General features: G+C 44.3%; 1 protein-coding gene across 7 annotated transcripts in view; it reads right to left on the reverse strand.

Moving 5' to 3' along the window:
* LOC139550800 (astrotactin-1-like) overlaps positions 1 to 15305 on the reverse strand; it is a 261506-nt gene that overhangs the window by 47644 nt on the left and 198557 nt on the right. For 6 of the 7 annotated variants that reach the window (XM_071361962.1, XM_071361961.1, XM_071361967.1 and 3 more), the window contains 3 exons: positions 9184 to 9452; positions 7269 to 7402; positions 6981 to 7132 (listed from right to left, as the gene is read on the reverse strand). In XM_071361962.1, coding sequence (XP_071218063.1) covers positions 6981 to 7132; positions 7269 to 7402; positions 9184 to 9452 — 555 coding nt within the window. The remainder of the gene's footprint in view (positions 1 to 6980; positions 7133 to 7268; positions 7403 to 9183; positions 9453 to 15305) is intronic. The other variant, XM_071361963.1, reaches the window with a different exon arrangement.

The raw sequence follows: 15305 nt of genomic DNA on the forward strand, positions 1-15305 counted from the left end.
AAATAGACCTATAGAGATGGTTATTTAATCCCGTGCAACATAAGGGTTTTCGCCAAACAAAATGCATACGTTAGAAGTGTTTAAATCCTAGATTAAATCCTATTACGTTATGGACAGGGTTCTACATAGAACCCAAAAGGGTTCTACCTAGATCCACAAAGGGTTCTGCCTCAAACCAAAATGGGTTCTTCAAAGGGTTCTCCTATGGGGACAGCCGAAGAAACATTTAATATGTTCTAGATAGATAACACCTGTACAACAGAGAGCACATTTCCAGAGGGAAGAGGCCCAGCGAGGATCTTTGGAGTTATAGTAGGTTCATCTGAAGGTTATTTACCACATGATTATTGGGGTTTAATCTGACAGGTGACTGAATGCTTAAATCAGAACCACTCGTTACGACAATGTTTCTTTCAAATCCAATTTTATTGGTCACAAACACATGGTTAGCAGATGTTATTACGAGTGTGCGAGCGCCAGACCGACAGTGCGCAGCCCCCCCCCCCCCCCCATCTGTGGAGGGATAGATCTGGTGAGCAGGCAGGCTGAGCAGTGTGAGGTACAGTATCATATACATATGAGATGAGTAATGCGAGATATGTAAACATTCTTAAAGTGGCATTATTATTAAAGTGACTTGTGTTCCATTTATTAAAGTGGCTAATGGTATCAAGTCGGTAGGTAGGCAGCTGCCTCTCTGTGCTAGTGGTGGCTATTTAACAATCTGATGACCTTGAGATAGAAGCTGTTTTTCAATCTCTCTGTCCCAGCTTTGATGCACCTTTACTGACCTCGCCTTCTGGATGGAAGCGGGGTGAACAGGCAGTGCCTCGGGTGGTTATTGTCCTTGATGATCTTTTTTGCCTTCCTGTGACATCGGGTGCTGTAGATGTCCTGTAGATGTAGCAGACCGCAACACCCTCTGGAAAGCCTTGCAGTTGTGAGAAGGTGCAGTTGCCGTACCAAGCAGTGATAAAACCCGACAGGATACTCTCAATTGTGCATCTGTAAAAGTTAGTGAGGGTTTTTGGTGACAAGCCACATTTTTTTCAGCCTTCTGAGGTTGAAGAGGTGCTGTTGCGCCTTCTTCACCACACTGTCTGTATGCGTGAACATTTCAGTTTGTCGGTGATATGTACACTGAGGAACTTAAAACTTTCCACCTTCTCCATTGAGTGAGAGGTTATCTTCCTGACACCACACTCCGAGGGCCCTCACCTCCTCCCTGTAGGCTGCCTCGTCGTTGTTGGTAATCAAGCCTACCACTGTTGTGTCGTCTGCAAACTTGATGATTGAGTTGGAGGTGTGCATGGCCACGCAGTCGTGGGTGAACAGGGAGTACAGGAGAGGGCTGAGAATGCATCCTTGTGGGGCCCCAGTGTTGAGGATCAGTGGAGTGGAGATGTTGTTTCCTACCTTCACCACCTGGGGGCGGCCCGTCAGGAAGTCCAGGACCCAGTTGCACAGGGCGGGGTCGAGACCCAGGGTCTCAAGCTTAATGACGAGTTTGGAGGGTACTATGGTGTTGAATGCTGAGCTGTAGACAATGAACAGCATTCTTACATAGATATTCCTCTTGTCCAGATGGAATCGGTAAGCAGATGGAATCTGGACACTGTGCACTGTGCAGTCCACAGACGATGGCGATTGCATCGTCTGTGGACCTATTGGGGCGGTAAGCAAATTGAAGTGGGTCTAGGGTGACAGGTAGGGTGGAGGTGAAATGATCCTTGACTAGTCTCTCTAAGCACTTCATGATGACAGAAGTGAGTGCTATGGGGCGATAGCCATTTAGTTCAGTTACCTTAGCTTTCTTGGGATCAGGAACAATGGTGGTCATCTTGAAGCATTTGGGGACAGCATACCGGGAAAGGGATTGATTGAATATGTGCATAAACAAACCAGCCAGCTGGTCTGCGCATGCTCTGAGGATGTGGCTAGGGCGGCAGCATTGCGAGGGTTAACACGTTTAAATGTTTTACTCTCGTCGGCCACGGAGAAGGAGAGGCCACAGTCCTTGGTAGCGAGCCGCGTCGGTGGCACTGTATTGTCCTCAAAGTGAGCAAAGTAGTTGTTTAATTTGTCTGGAAGCAAGACGTCGATGTCCACGACAGGGCTGGTTTTATTTTTGTAATCCTTGATTGTCTGTAGACCCTGCCACATACGTCTCGTGTTTAAGCTGTTGAATGGCGACTCCACTTTGTCTCTATACTGACACTTTGCTTGTTTGATTGCCTTACGGAGGGAATAACCACACGGTTTGTATTCAGTCATATTTCCAGTCGCCTTGCCATGATTAAATGCAGTGGTACGTGATTTATGCCATCATTCCACGGTTTCTGGTTAGGGAAGGTTTTAATAGTCACAGTGGGTACAACATCTTCTATACACTTCCTTATAAACTTGCTCACCGAGTCAGCATATACGTCACTGTTATTATCTGAGGCTACCCGGAACATATCCGAGTCCACATGATCAAAGCAATCTTGAATCGTGGAATCCGATTGGTCAGACCAGCGTTGGATAGACCTAGGTCAGATTTGCCAAAAGGAGGGCGGGGGAGGGCCTTGTATGCATCGCTGAAGTTAGAGTAGCAATGGTTGAGCATGTTACTCGCTCGAGTACCGCAATCAATATGCTGATAGAATTTAGGTAGCCTTGTTCTAAAATTAGCTTTGTTAAAATCCCAGCTACAATAAATGCAGCCTCAGGATATATGGTTTCCAGTTTGCATAAAGTCCAGTGAAGTTCCTTGATGGCCGTCTTGGTATTCGCTTGCGGGGGGATATACACGACTGTGACGATAACCGAGGAGTGTTCTCTTGGGAGATAATACGGTCGGCATTTCATTGTGAGGAATTCTAGGTCAGGTGAACAAAAGGACTTGAGTTCCTGTATGTTACAATTACACCATGAGTCGTTAATCATGAAACATACCCTTCTTCTTACCAGAGAGATGTTTATTCCTGTTGGTGCGATGCACTGAAAATCCCATTGGCTGTATGGACTCCGACAGCATGTCCCCAGCTAGCCATGTTTCCGTGAAACAGAGTATGTTACAATCCCGGATATCTCTGGAAAGCAACTGTTACCCTGATTTCGTTGACTTTGTTAACTAGGGACTGGACATTAGCGAGTAATATACTCGGAAGCGGTGCTTGGTGTGCGCGCATCTGAAGCCTCATTAGAAGACTGCTCCGTCACCTTCTCCTCCGGCGGCGTTGTTTTGGGTCGGCCTCTGGAATCAGTTCAAATGCCCTTGGAGGTGCAGACAAAGGATCCGCATTGGGAAAGTCGTTTTCCTGGTCGTAGTACTGGTAAGTTGACGTCTCTCTGATGTCCAATAGTTCTTCCCGATTGTATGTAATAACACAAGATTTTCTGGGCTAACAAAATAAGAAATAAGAAATTTAAAAAAATACTGCACAGTTTCCTAAGGAATAGAAGCGAAGCTGCCATCTCTATCAGCGCCATCTTGATGACCAGATATCTTTCCTCTGCCCCTAGGTGGTCCAAGATCTGTAGCCTACTGTCTGCAGAGTTCCATTCCACAACCTATATTTGACATTCAAGGTGTGTGCTTTGAAGCAATCAATCCACAAAGATTTAAAAACACTTGTAGTTTTGAGCCATGTGTATCTTATGGGTCATTTTCAGTATGTCAGCCTAATCAGTTTCATCGGTCAATCATTTTTTGTAATCATATGTTTGCCAGAAAAGCAACCTATTTCAAGCTTAAAATGGGATGCTATAAGTGAATCCAGGGTGGGCTGAAGGGCCATTGCTCGGGAAATAAGTTGAGACTGCACAGGACTCCCCAGCTAGACTTTTGGTGAAAACAACCAGTCCATTATGGTAATTACAGCAACTTGAAACAGTAGAAAAGCCAATAGGGTCTGTGTGGAAGCAGTCCACTTATCCCTTGCTAGAAAAGCACTCATCCAGAGTTTCCTGGAATGGGACTTGCTTATGATTGCAAAAATACCAGAATCGTCAGTAATTTTTCTATGGCAAGCTATGATAGTGTCAGTAATACATACTTGAATAACTAAAAAAAAATATATATATATATATACAGTTGAAGTCGGAAGTTTACATACACCTTAGCCAAATACATTTAAACTCAGTTTTTCACAATTCCTGACATTTAATTTCTAGTAAAAATCCCTGTCTTAGGTCAGTTAGGATCACCACTTTAATTTAAGAATGTGAAATGTCAGAATAATAGTAGAGAGAATTATTTATTTCAGCTTTTATTTATTTAATCACATTCCCAGTGGGTCAGAAGTTTACAAACACTCAATTAGTATTTGGTAGCATTGCCTTTAAATTGTTTAACTTGGGTCAAACGTTTCGGGTAGCCTTCCACAAGCTTCCCACAATAAGTTGGGTGAATTCCTCCTGACAGAGCTGATGTAACTGAGTCAGGTTTGTAGGCCTCCTTGTATGCACACGCTTTGTCTGTTCTCCCCACACATTTTCTACAGGATTGAGGTCAGGGCTTTGTGATGGCCACTCCAATACCTTGACTTTGTTGTCCTTAAGCCATTTTGCCACAACTTTGGAAGTATGGTTGGGGTCATTGTCCATTTGGAAGACCCATTTGCGACCAAGCTTTAACTTCCTGACTGATGTCTTGAGATGTTGCTTCAACATATTTTTCCTGCCTCATGAGGATCATGCCATCTATTTTGTGAAGTGCACCAGTCCCTCCTGCAGCAAAGCACCCCCACAACATGATGCTGCCACCGCCGTGCTTCACTGTTGGGATGGTGTTCTTCAGCTTGCAAGCATCCCCCTTTTTCCTCCAAACATAACGATGGTCATTATGGCCAAACAGTTCTATTTTTGTTTCATCAGACCAGAGGACATTTCTCCAAAAAGTACAATCTTTGTCCCCGCAAACCGTAGTCTGGCTTTTTATGGCGGTTTTGGAGCTGTGGCTTCTTCCTTGCTGAGCGGCCTTTCAGGTTATGTCGATATAGGACTCGTTTTACTGTGGATATAGATACTTTTGTACCTGTTTCCTCCAGCTTCTTCACAAGGTCCTTTGCTGTTGTTCTGGGATTGATTTGCACTTTTCGCACCAAAGTACGTTCATCTCTAGGAGACAGAGCGCGTCTCCTTCCTGAGCGGTATGACGGCTGCGTGGTCCCATGGTGTTTATACTTGCATACTATTGTTTGTACAGATGAACGTGGTACCTTCAAGCTTTTGGAAATTGCTCCCAAGGATGAACGAGACATGGGGAGGTCTACAATTTTTTTCTGAGGTCTTGGCTGATTTCTTTTGATTTTCCCATGATGTCAAGCAAAGAGGCACCGAGTTTGAAGGTAGGCCTTGAAATACATACACAGGTACACCTCCAATTGACTCAAATTATGTCAATTGGCATATCAGAAGCTTCTAAAGCCATGACATAATTTCCTGGAATTTTCCAAGCTGTTTAAAGGCACAGTCAAGTTAGTATGTAAACTTCTGACTTCAACTGTACATAGTATTAATTTATTATATCTGTATCCATATTTTCCATGAGTTTCTAGTAGATAGACCATATTGTTCAAAAGAAAATAGCCTAATTAATGAAAAAAGCACCTAATCAAAAATGCCATTATTTTGAATTAATTCTGCAACTCTTCCAACTATTGACTTTTTCACAACTGCCACCCTTTTGATGCCAAAACATTCACACCAAATCCATATTGACATAGTAAAATACATAAAAGTTTGTTAATAAACACATATATTTAAAGGGTTTTTCATGCGGAAACCCTCATATTAAACACCAATGATATTCACAAAGTTTATGGTTTATATTTAGGATGTTTTACAGCTTTGCCATTCTATTTTTATCTTAAAATCATCTTATTTAATTATTTGATATACATTTCTCTGTGTGATGAAGTGACAGATGTAGATGATTCAGCACTAGAACATGTGTGATGCACTCCACTACTTTGCACATTTAGTAATTGTTAACTCAAGAAATCTAAAATGCAGACCACACTATTGTTAGCATTGACCACCATCTTGTGGTTATATGCAAAACTACAATAATAACAAATGTAAATCATTAATATAAGAATCTGGAATTTTACTGTGGTAACATATAGTTAAGGCGGTGACCCGTTCCTGTAGGTTCATGCTCTACAACATTCGCAGAGTACGACCCTGCCTCACGCAGGAAGCGGCGCAGGTCCTAATCCAGGCACTTGTCATCTCCCGTCTGGATTACTGCAACTCGCTGTTGGCTGGGCTCCCTGCCTGTGCCATTAAACCCCTACAACTCATCCAGAACGCCGCAGCCCGTCTGGTGTTCAACTTTCCCAAGTTCTCTCACGTCACCCCGCTCCTCCGCTCTCTCCACTGGCTTCCAGTTGAAGCTCGCATCCGCTACAAGACCATGGTGCTTGCCTACGGAGCTGTGAGGGGAACGGCACCTCCGTACCTTCAGGCTCTGATCAGGCCCTACACCCAAACAAGGGCACTGCGTTCATCCACCTCTGGCCTGCTCGCCTCCCTACCTCTGAGGAAGTACAGTTCCCGCTCAGCCCAGTCAAAACTGTTCGCTGCTCTGGCACCCCAATGGTGGAACAAACTCCCTCACGACGCCAGGTCAGCGGAGTCAATCACCACCTTCCGGAGACACCTGAAACCCCACCTCTTTAAGGAATACCTAGGATAGGATAAAGTAATCCTTCTAACACCTCCCCCCTTAAAAGAGTTAGATGCACTATTGTAAAGTGGTTGTTCCACTGGATATCATAAGGTGAATGCACCAATTTGTAAGTCGCTCTGGATAAGAGCGTCTGCTAAATGACTTAAATGTAATGTAAATGTAATATAGTTAGAGGTTTCCTTTCCTTGCCTCAACATTTAGCAACCATGCACAGCTATTTTTGTATTTATACATGGACATACTGTATGAAATGAACGTAAATACCATACATCCTCAAAACTGAAACAGAGAAGGGATGTACCTGTCTCCATTTTGGAGTGGTCTGTCCTCTCTGTCACTTTCTCCTGGCTAATGAGGTAATCCACGATCCGCACCCCGATTGGTGGCTCAGTGTGATTCCATTCCACGATGACCAATGAACTGCTGGGCTCATAGGAGTGGGACAACCTGAGCCTGGGAGACAATAAAAAGAGTTACACCTAACTAACTCAGAAAATCATGACAAGACAAGCTCATCTTTAGATATCAATACATGCAATCTTACTTGTGTTTATCAAGTCGAGTAGACAGAATGTTTTGAGTGACTCACCTAGGCTGAGGGAGAGGGGCACATGTTGGCAGTCCATCTGTCCCGAATGCACTTGAGTCACAACGGCACCAGTCATCGATTACATCACCTTTCCCAGAACACCACAGCATGCTCATCATGGCCTCCTGCAGTGCCTGCAAAGAGACAGGAGGATGGAGCAAACACTGTCAATAACACCCAGCCTGAGTCTAGACATCAATATGATCTGCCCCCCTAGGGGGTCATGCAATCATCCTCTAGCTTACCGTTTGCCATCTGACATATTGATGTAGGCTTATGTCCAGCATACACTACACAATTTCACAACATCTTTATGTCGGAGAGCAGCTTCTCTTGTTGCGACCGCTATTGTCAAACATCTCGCATAGGTGTTTTGCTGCGGTACTGTAACGATGTGCGCTGAGAGTCGGGAAGCAAGTTCAGGGAGTGAATGTTTTAAAAATAAATTAAACATAATACAAAACAAAAAACACGAACAATGCACAGACAGGAAACTGAAACAGAAACAATGACGCCTGGAAAAGGAACCAAAGGGAGTGGCAGATATAGGGAAGGTAATCAAGGAGGTGATGGAGTCCAGGTGAGTGTCATAATGCACTGATGCGCGTAACGATGGTGACAGGTGTGCGCCATAACGAGCAGCCTGGTGACCTAGAGGCCGGAGAGGGAGCACACGTAACAGTACCCCCTCCCCGATGCGCGGCTCCAGCCGCAGGACGACGACCAAGATGACGTTCCCCTCTGCTAAGGTGCGGGAACCTGTCGATCCAGCTGAGGCGCGGGAGCATGGTGACCTAGAGACCTAGCACACGTGACAGTACCCCCTCCCCGGCGCGTTCGGCTCCAGCCGCAGGACGCCAACCACAGGGACGATCCCGGGTGTTGGAGCCGGAGCTACCTGGGAGGCCTCAGCGGGTTCGATAGATTCCCATGCCTAAACTGGATGAACAGGTTCCCGTGCCTCAACTGAGGCAACCGGGGAGGTTTCAGCCGGCTCATCAGGCTCTCACTCCTCAGCCGGCTCATCAGGCTCTCACTCCTCAGCCGGCTCGTCAGGCTCTCACTCCTCAGCCGGCTCATCAGGCTCTCACTCCTCAGCCGGCTCGTCAGGTTTCTGCGCCTCAGCGGAGGCGACCGGTCCGCACAGGAGCCCCGGGATCGTTCATATGGTTAGCGTCCTGCGGCTGGAGCCAAACATGCCGGGGAAGGGGTACTATCACGTATGCTCTCTCCCCGGCGCTCTAGGTCGTCATGCTCCCACGCCTCAGCCGGATCGACAGGATCCTGCACCTTAGCAGAGGTGACCGGTCCGCTCCTGATCCCCGGGATCGTCATCTTGGTCGGGGTCCTGCGGCTGGTACCGCACATCAGGGAGGGGGTACTGTCACGTGTGCTCCCTCTCTGGCCTCTAGGTCAACAGGCTGCTCATTAGGGCGCACACCTGTCACCGGCATAACTCGCAGAATGACACTCACCTGGACTCCATCACCTCCTTGATTACCTGCCCTTCATATCACTCCCTTTTGGTTTCTTCCCCAGTCGTCATTGTTGCTGTTTCATGTCAGTGCGCTGTTTGTTTTTCTTGATTTGTTAATTTATTAATTACATGTATTCACTCCCTGAACTTGCTTCCTGACTCTCAGCGTACATCATTACAGGTAACCAAACCAAGGGCTTCTCTCGCTGCATGATTGAATGTATGAATTTACATTTAAATATTGGTGGTGAATGTTCTTTTATGCTCAAAATTCAAAATTGGAAAAGCAAATCTGAGGTTTTATGCATGGAAATAATTTGCAAACTGCTCTTAAAGTATCACTACTTTATTTACGCTTTTAGGAATCCACTCCTGAAAATGTGTCTGGGACTGCTAAAATGGGGGTAAACCAAGGTTTTCAGTGAAAGCTTTCTGTACCTGGTAGGTGTGGTTGTTGGAGACCAGCTCGTAGAGCGGGGCGGCCTTAGTGATCTGGAGCAGGACAGGCTCGGCTGGACGCCCAGGCCCAGGGCTCATGTGGCAGAGGTGGCAGGAGTACGGGCACTGGCCCTGGCTGCTGCAGTCCATGCGAACCCCCGCCGCCATGCGCTTGGCACCAGAGTCCAGCAGGCTGGCGATGTACGCTGGGTAGGTCAGGGTTCGGGGCTCCTTGTCGCGCTCCTCTGACTCTTCTGATGGGGAATTCCCTGAAAAGGGCATAGTTATAGTTACTGTGGGATTTGGATATAATCATTTGTTGAATAATACATATTGTTAGAAACAACGTTTGAAATCATGTCATCTTTTCCTGAAATAGAGAAGTTATTGGTGTTAGTTTTAAAATCAAAATGTGATATGCAGTATATTGGGTATATCCACATGTGCATTGCATTTCCCTCAAAACTGGCACTGCATTTAGTTCCATTTATTATGCTGTCCTCTCAAATGCACTTAGGGCAGTGCTGGCATCTTCAAAGACATCTCTTGCGTTATTAAATGCAAAGCTTTGGCACTTTTTATCTTAAAAAGGGTTCAGGTTACCATTCCTTCATTCTGCTGAGTCGTGTGCATACACAGGCAATTTAAAAGCTCAAAAGCAAACTAGGGAATAGCCAGTTGCTGAGAGCTGGTTTTGATGAAATTAAACATGGCTTCATGAGCCAACAGGGTGAGGGGGAGAAACAGACAGTCACCTCTTTGCTCTAGCACATAATGTAGTCCCTATCATAGAATGAGATATACAACTAAATCAGTATACACTGCACTTTGTTGCATGTGAATGAATAAAAGCACATGGCCATCAATCAAACAAGAGGACAGTAAGGCACATTAGATATGATCAGAAAGATGGGGTTTGCACATTGTTATTCATAGATCACATTGTCCTCAAAGTGTGACACGCATGGCAATGGTGGGCTTGTCATGGGCGTTTGATCCGGGCCTGTGGCAGTTTGAGTGATGAAGCACAGCTTTTCATATCATGTATGTAAATGCTGATGATCAACTACCAGGGCACGTCAGTCTTCATCAAGTCGTGACAAGCTGGACCTCTGGTGGGTCGACGGTCGTCCACATGGTCATCGTCCCAAATGGCACCCTATTACCTATTTAGTGCTCTATTGAACAGAGCCCAATGGGGACTCCGGTCAAAAAACTCATTTGGGACACAACCATGTTCAGGCCTGAGGGGTACAGTGGCGGTGGCCCTCTGTAGCCAGTGACAGTGCTTGATTAATCGGACAGAAGTAGGAAGTGAGGGTCTGTGCCTGGAGCCATAGCATGGACTTTGTCCACGTCAAACACGGCTGGTGAGACTCAGGTCACGTCTGAACATTTTCAGGGCAGGCAGGATATTAACGGTGGTCGAGTTTGGAGGATGTCCTGAACTTCTAGGCTCTGAGATAAAATGTGATGCGTAGGGAAATCAACTCAGTGAATCCTTCTGTATAAATAAATGATGATTTTTGTCCTCAGGATGGAGAATCAGAAATAATGAACACACAACGACACATACATTTTAAACACTCTCTCTCACTCTTACGTGCACACACACATATGTCATGCACGCATGCATACACACACCAATTTACTTTGACATATTGCTTTACCTCATCACCCAGACAGTTATGAGACAAATGTAATGAATATCAAGATGATGCTGCAAAGACAACTCACTTTCAAGGAAAGGAGAAAACATCCATTAAATTCCATTCACTTTGGAAAGGGTCTCAGGATGAGAAAGCTGAGGTAAATCTTGTCATCTGCAGCCCACCTATCAGCACTTTGAATCAAAAATGTATGCTTCCTGTTTCTGACAGTCAGATCGGTACCAATTACCAGATGTTGGGAAGGTGAAGATTAGAAGATTATGAGACACGATATAGAACACAGAATATGTCATCACCCCGGAAGAGTTGGTGTTCCAGGGATACAGTACTTTGCCTCCCACGTAGAGAAATGCCCTCTGATAAACACTAGGTGATGCTATAGTGTTTCTAGGAGCATTGCAGGATATAAAAAACTATTGATCATATGACTGCAGATTATTTTGTACACCATACTAAGGGAGGAACTGATAGGAGAACCTCTTACATTTTGTGGAGATGGATGCTAATAAAAACCTTGTTATTATGATTTCTAGCTGATTTGTACATCACCACATTAAAATATACAGTTGAGCTACCAGGCAATAGAGAGCATACACAAATCATATCAACGGGAGTTAAAAAATATATTTATACTGCTTGAAATAGATCACCAAAATCTGACTACATGCAGTCAACCATGTGGTGCCTCCAGAAAGCAACACTGCTGCACAGTCCAACCCGGCCAGGAACGTAATACAGCGGAGCACTTAAACAAATCTCTGTGACAGGCAAATCTTCCCAGGCAGATGTCGCTTGTACTAGATAATTCGCAGTGGCACACTTTGCTCCACCTATACACAGCTAAGTAAATTGCAATAAAGCAGACTCTCACTCTGAGTGGCAATCCACTGTGATATTCGACCTGATTGCTAATACAGTGGATGGTGGATACCTTTTTCCACCAGTCAATACCTACCGAGCAAGCAGGTATGGAAGGGTTGAAGCTCTCAATGGGACTACATAAACCATATGGATGGCCTGACATCTGGGCTAGTAAAACAGTATTTACATGCTAATAGTAAACCTATGCCTTCACTCACTCCAGCCTACTTGGCCAACAAGCCTTTCAATCATTCTGAAGTTCGATTTATCCCTGCACTTTAGATGGTTGGGTGGAAATGGGCTTAGCTGACAGACCTCTCTGGCCCTTAATAGAAGCTGTAGCCACGGCACTGTGCAGCGCAGGTGAGAGTGCCTGCGTTTATTTACCGTTGATTGGGCCTGCCCACGGACGCCCCACATTAGTGACATCTTGTTCATGGAAGTTGAAGGGGACTAATGCGTCTGTCTTCAAATCCCACCAACACCTCCCAATACGTTGGTGTGTTAGGCAGGCCTGTGAGTTTGCAAAGGTCTGAATTGAAGGCAATTTACTGACGATTCGCCTCCAAGTGAGACATTACACTGGGGCCGCATCACAGCTGTACAAATGGTCAGAGGATACGTGCACAGCGGGAGGACCTGACAGTTTTTTGATTTTATAATGGGAAATGTATTATAAAATGCAAAACAGGCAAAGGTATAGTATCTTCCTATTGCAGAGCTTTGCTAGGACATTTTGCCATCCTCTATAACCCATCATCTGTAACCCATTACAGACAAAGGCCTGAAACTTTATATAACCATTCTTAGAGATTATAGAAATAGCAGTGTATGAGCCACTTCAGAAAGTACAGTAAATGCATTACCCATACAGATAGTAGTCTATTTGAGTACCAAGATATTCAGATACCATAGATCCAGAATCCTAAGAACTCTCACCATGGAACTGAACCTGATTTATGTTGCCATTCATTGGGTTTATTTTGGCCGGCCCTGTGTTTTATAGGTTCACAGGGGAGAAAAGTACCTCAAGCAGCATGAAACATAAGACCATAAAGGTTGAGGATGCAGTGGGGGTTTTATACAGATAAGATCAATTTGACTGGCTCTGACTAACTGTAATATAATATTATACGTTAAGGGCTTGTCTGACTTAAATCTATACCAGAGGCATCCATTTCATAGCAAGCTGAGAGAATCAAGACGCGGTTGCCCCATAGCAACAGCGGTACAGTATAATTAAATGTTTGCAACTTGGTGTTAGTGTCCCTGGGAGCTGCTGTGGATATCAACAGTGGTGTTTTGTTTTTTCCTCACCAGCAAGGTGCAGTCGGAGGCCTTATCAGTCCACACGAGGCTGGCAGCTGGCATTATTTTCATGGACAGATTACACGGCAACATTCACCCCACAGTATAATGTACACGTTTGGCGGGCGCGGCGACCTTCATGGGTACTGGCTGGGTGCAGCCGTCCTAAAGTTTTAGCTACTTCCACTAATTCACTGAAAAAAGCAATTCAATGGAATTCCAAACTGTGCATCCTCCCTGGAAAACAACCAAATAGATATACCTATAAAAGCAATATACTGGCACGGTAACAGTATCTGAGGGAGTACAACAACAGATCAATGTAAAGGCAGGTTGCAGTGGGCAGTGAAACCCATAGACACAAAACGTATTTTCATTTTCTATTGTAACAAAATAATACATTCTTGACCTGCCTTTTCACAGAGATAAAGTATATTTTGTGAAAATGTTCCCCATGCAGCAGAGAAAAAGTGATATTGAATTATTGAACCTTTTTTCTCTGGCTTAGACAAAGAGAACTGTGTAAAGTTCAGGGAGGAATTTTCTCTTATTGTGGAAATGTCTAGATCACTTTCCATTAAAGAGGTTGTTTCATGGTTCATTAAAAAGTTGGGTTTTCAGCAAATGTAGCAGTATTTATATTGAATCAAGCTTCATAATATTAACATGAATTATCTTATTTAAATAAGATGGCTACACTAAACTCGTCTGTACAAATTCATCATACTTGACTAAGAGTTAACCTATCGTTTGTTCTAATTTGGACATAAAGTAAGATAAATTAATTATAGGAGTACAGATTGGATTCAGAGATAGTAGCTTATATTTGCTGATGGTCCAGAAGCCCAAAATGGTCTTCCTGATGGTCTTGTCTGTTACTCGGAGGAGGAAGCCATCACCATCCTCTGCGGGAGAATATATTCATTATAAAAAGGAACTCGCAAGGGTCCCATCTGTCTGACCTCCAAAATGAGTAAGAGGGGCCAAGTGATGACTGCTACATCAAGTCCCTTTCTCAAGCCCCCATTCTGTCAAGCGCACTGAGGTCACCCTGTGTTGACATAGCAACCAACCTGCACAGCTCGTCCTCAATCTTCACCAAAGCTTGACACAAACACACACCACCACCACCCCAGCCCAGTCAGTCCTGCTCTCTACTCCTCTATCTCCCCCGCCTTGGCGGTTTTCAGTAAAGTGTTGTTATGTGATAGCTTGCCAGCCTAGATCCACTCTCTCTCTCTCTTTAGCTTCTATGTACAGCAGACATTGTACCTGGTGTAAACTCTGTGAGATTATAAATATGTCTTGGGTCACATTCCTAAGTGTTTCAGTTTGGCCACAGAGACAGAGAGCAGCTGAGGCCGTCGGTATAATAATCTCGTTGTGGAGGATGAATCAATAGGCAGGAAATATCAGTAATTAAGCTGATAAAATAGTATCCCTGTAATTGCCATCTGACATCTGAGCAGCTCGTTAAGCCAAGAGGGAGCATGGGGGGAAAAAGTCAATTAATATCTATCAGCAACGAACTGATGGGATCCTAAATTAATGGTCACTGGTCCAGTGGAAATAGAGAGAGAGAAAGAGACAGAGAGCGAGAGAGAGACCTCTCCTCCTCTCATCGCCACCCAACTGGAGGCCACACATCTGTCTTCCCCCTGAACCTGACCTATCAAAACGTATAGATGGTTTAGGTTCCACTTCAGCGCTGTTTCAGTGCCAAGACATGACAAATGAGCTGTAAAAGCTGATTTTAATTGTTATCACAAAGCCTCATTCACACAGGCCTCTGTAACATTGGAGAAGAATGTACTCTAGACTAGGAATTAGCATTTGCACTGTACAAGTTCTTGCCGATACCCAAAGAAAATCTGAGTACCCGAGTACTCGAATGGTAAAGAAATCTATTTTTAGAACACAAGAACTGCACTAAATTTAAATGTTTTGCATTTATCTATAAGCCTAAGCCAACAGTGAGCAACATTGCCTAATTGATCATAACCATTACAGATAACAAATCCTAATTGCTAAATTGCGCCATATACAGTACCAGTCAAAAGTTTGGACACACCTACTCATTCAAGTGTTTTTCTTATATTTTGTTGTTGTATTTTCTACATAGTAGGATAATAGTGAAGACATCAAAACTATGTAATAACACATAAGGAATCATGTAGTAACCAAAAAGGGTTAAACAAATAAAAATATATTTTAGATTTTAAATTCTTCAAGTAGCCACCCTTTGCCTTGATAACAGCTTTGCACACTCTTGGCATTCTCTCA

Source organism: Salvelinus alpinus, chromosome 23, assembly GCF_045679555.1.
Source record: "Salvelinus alpinus chromosome 23, SLU_Salpinus.1, whole genome shotgun sequence".
In the NCBI taxonomy this organism is placed as follows: Eukaryota; Metazoa; Chordata; class Actinopteri; order Salmoniformes; family Salmonidae; genus Salvelinus; species Salvelinus alpinus.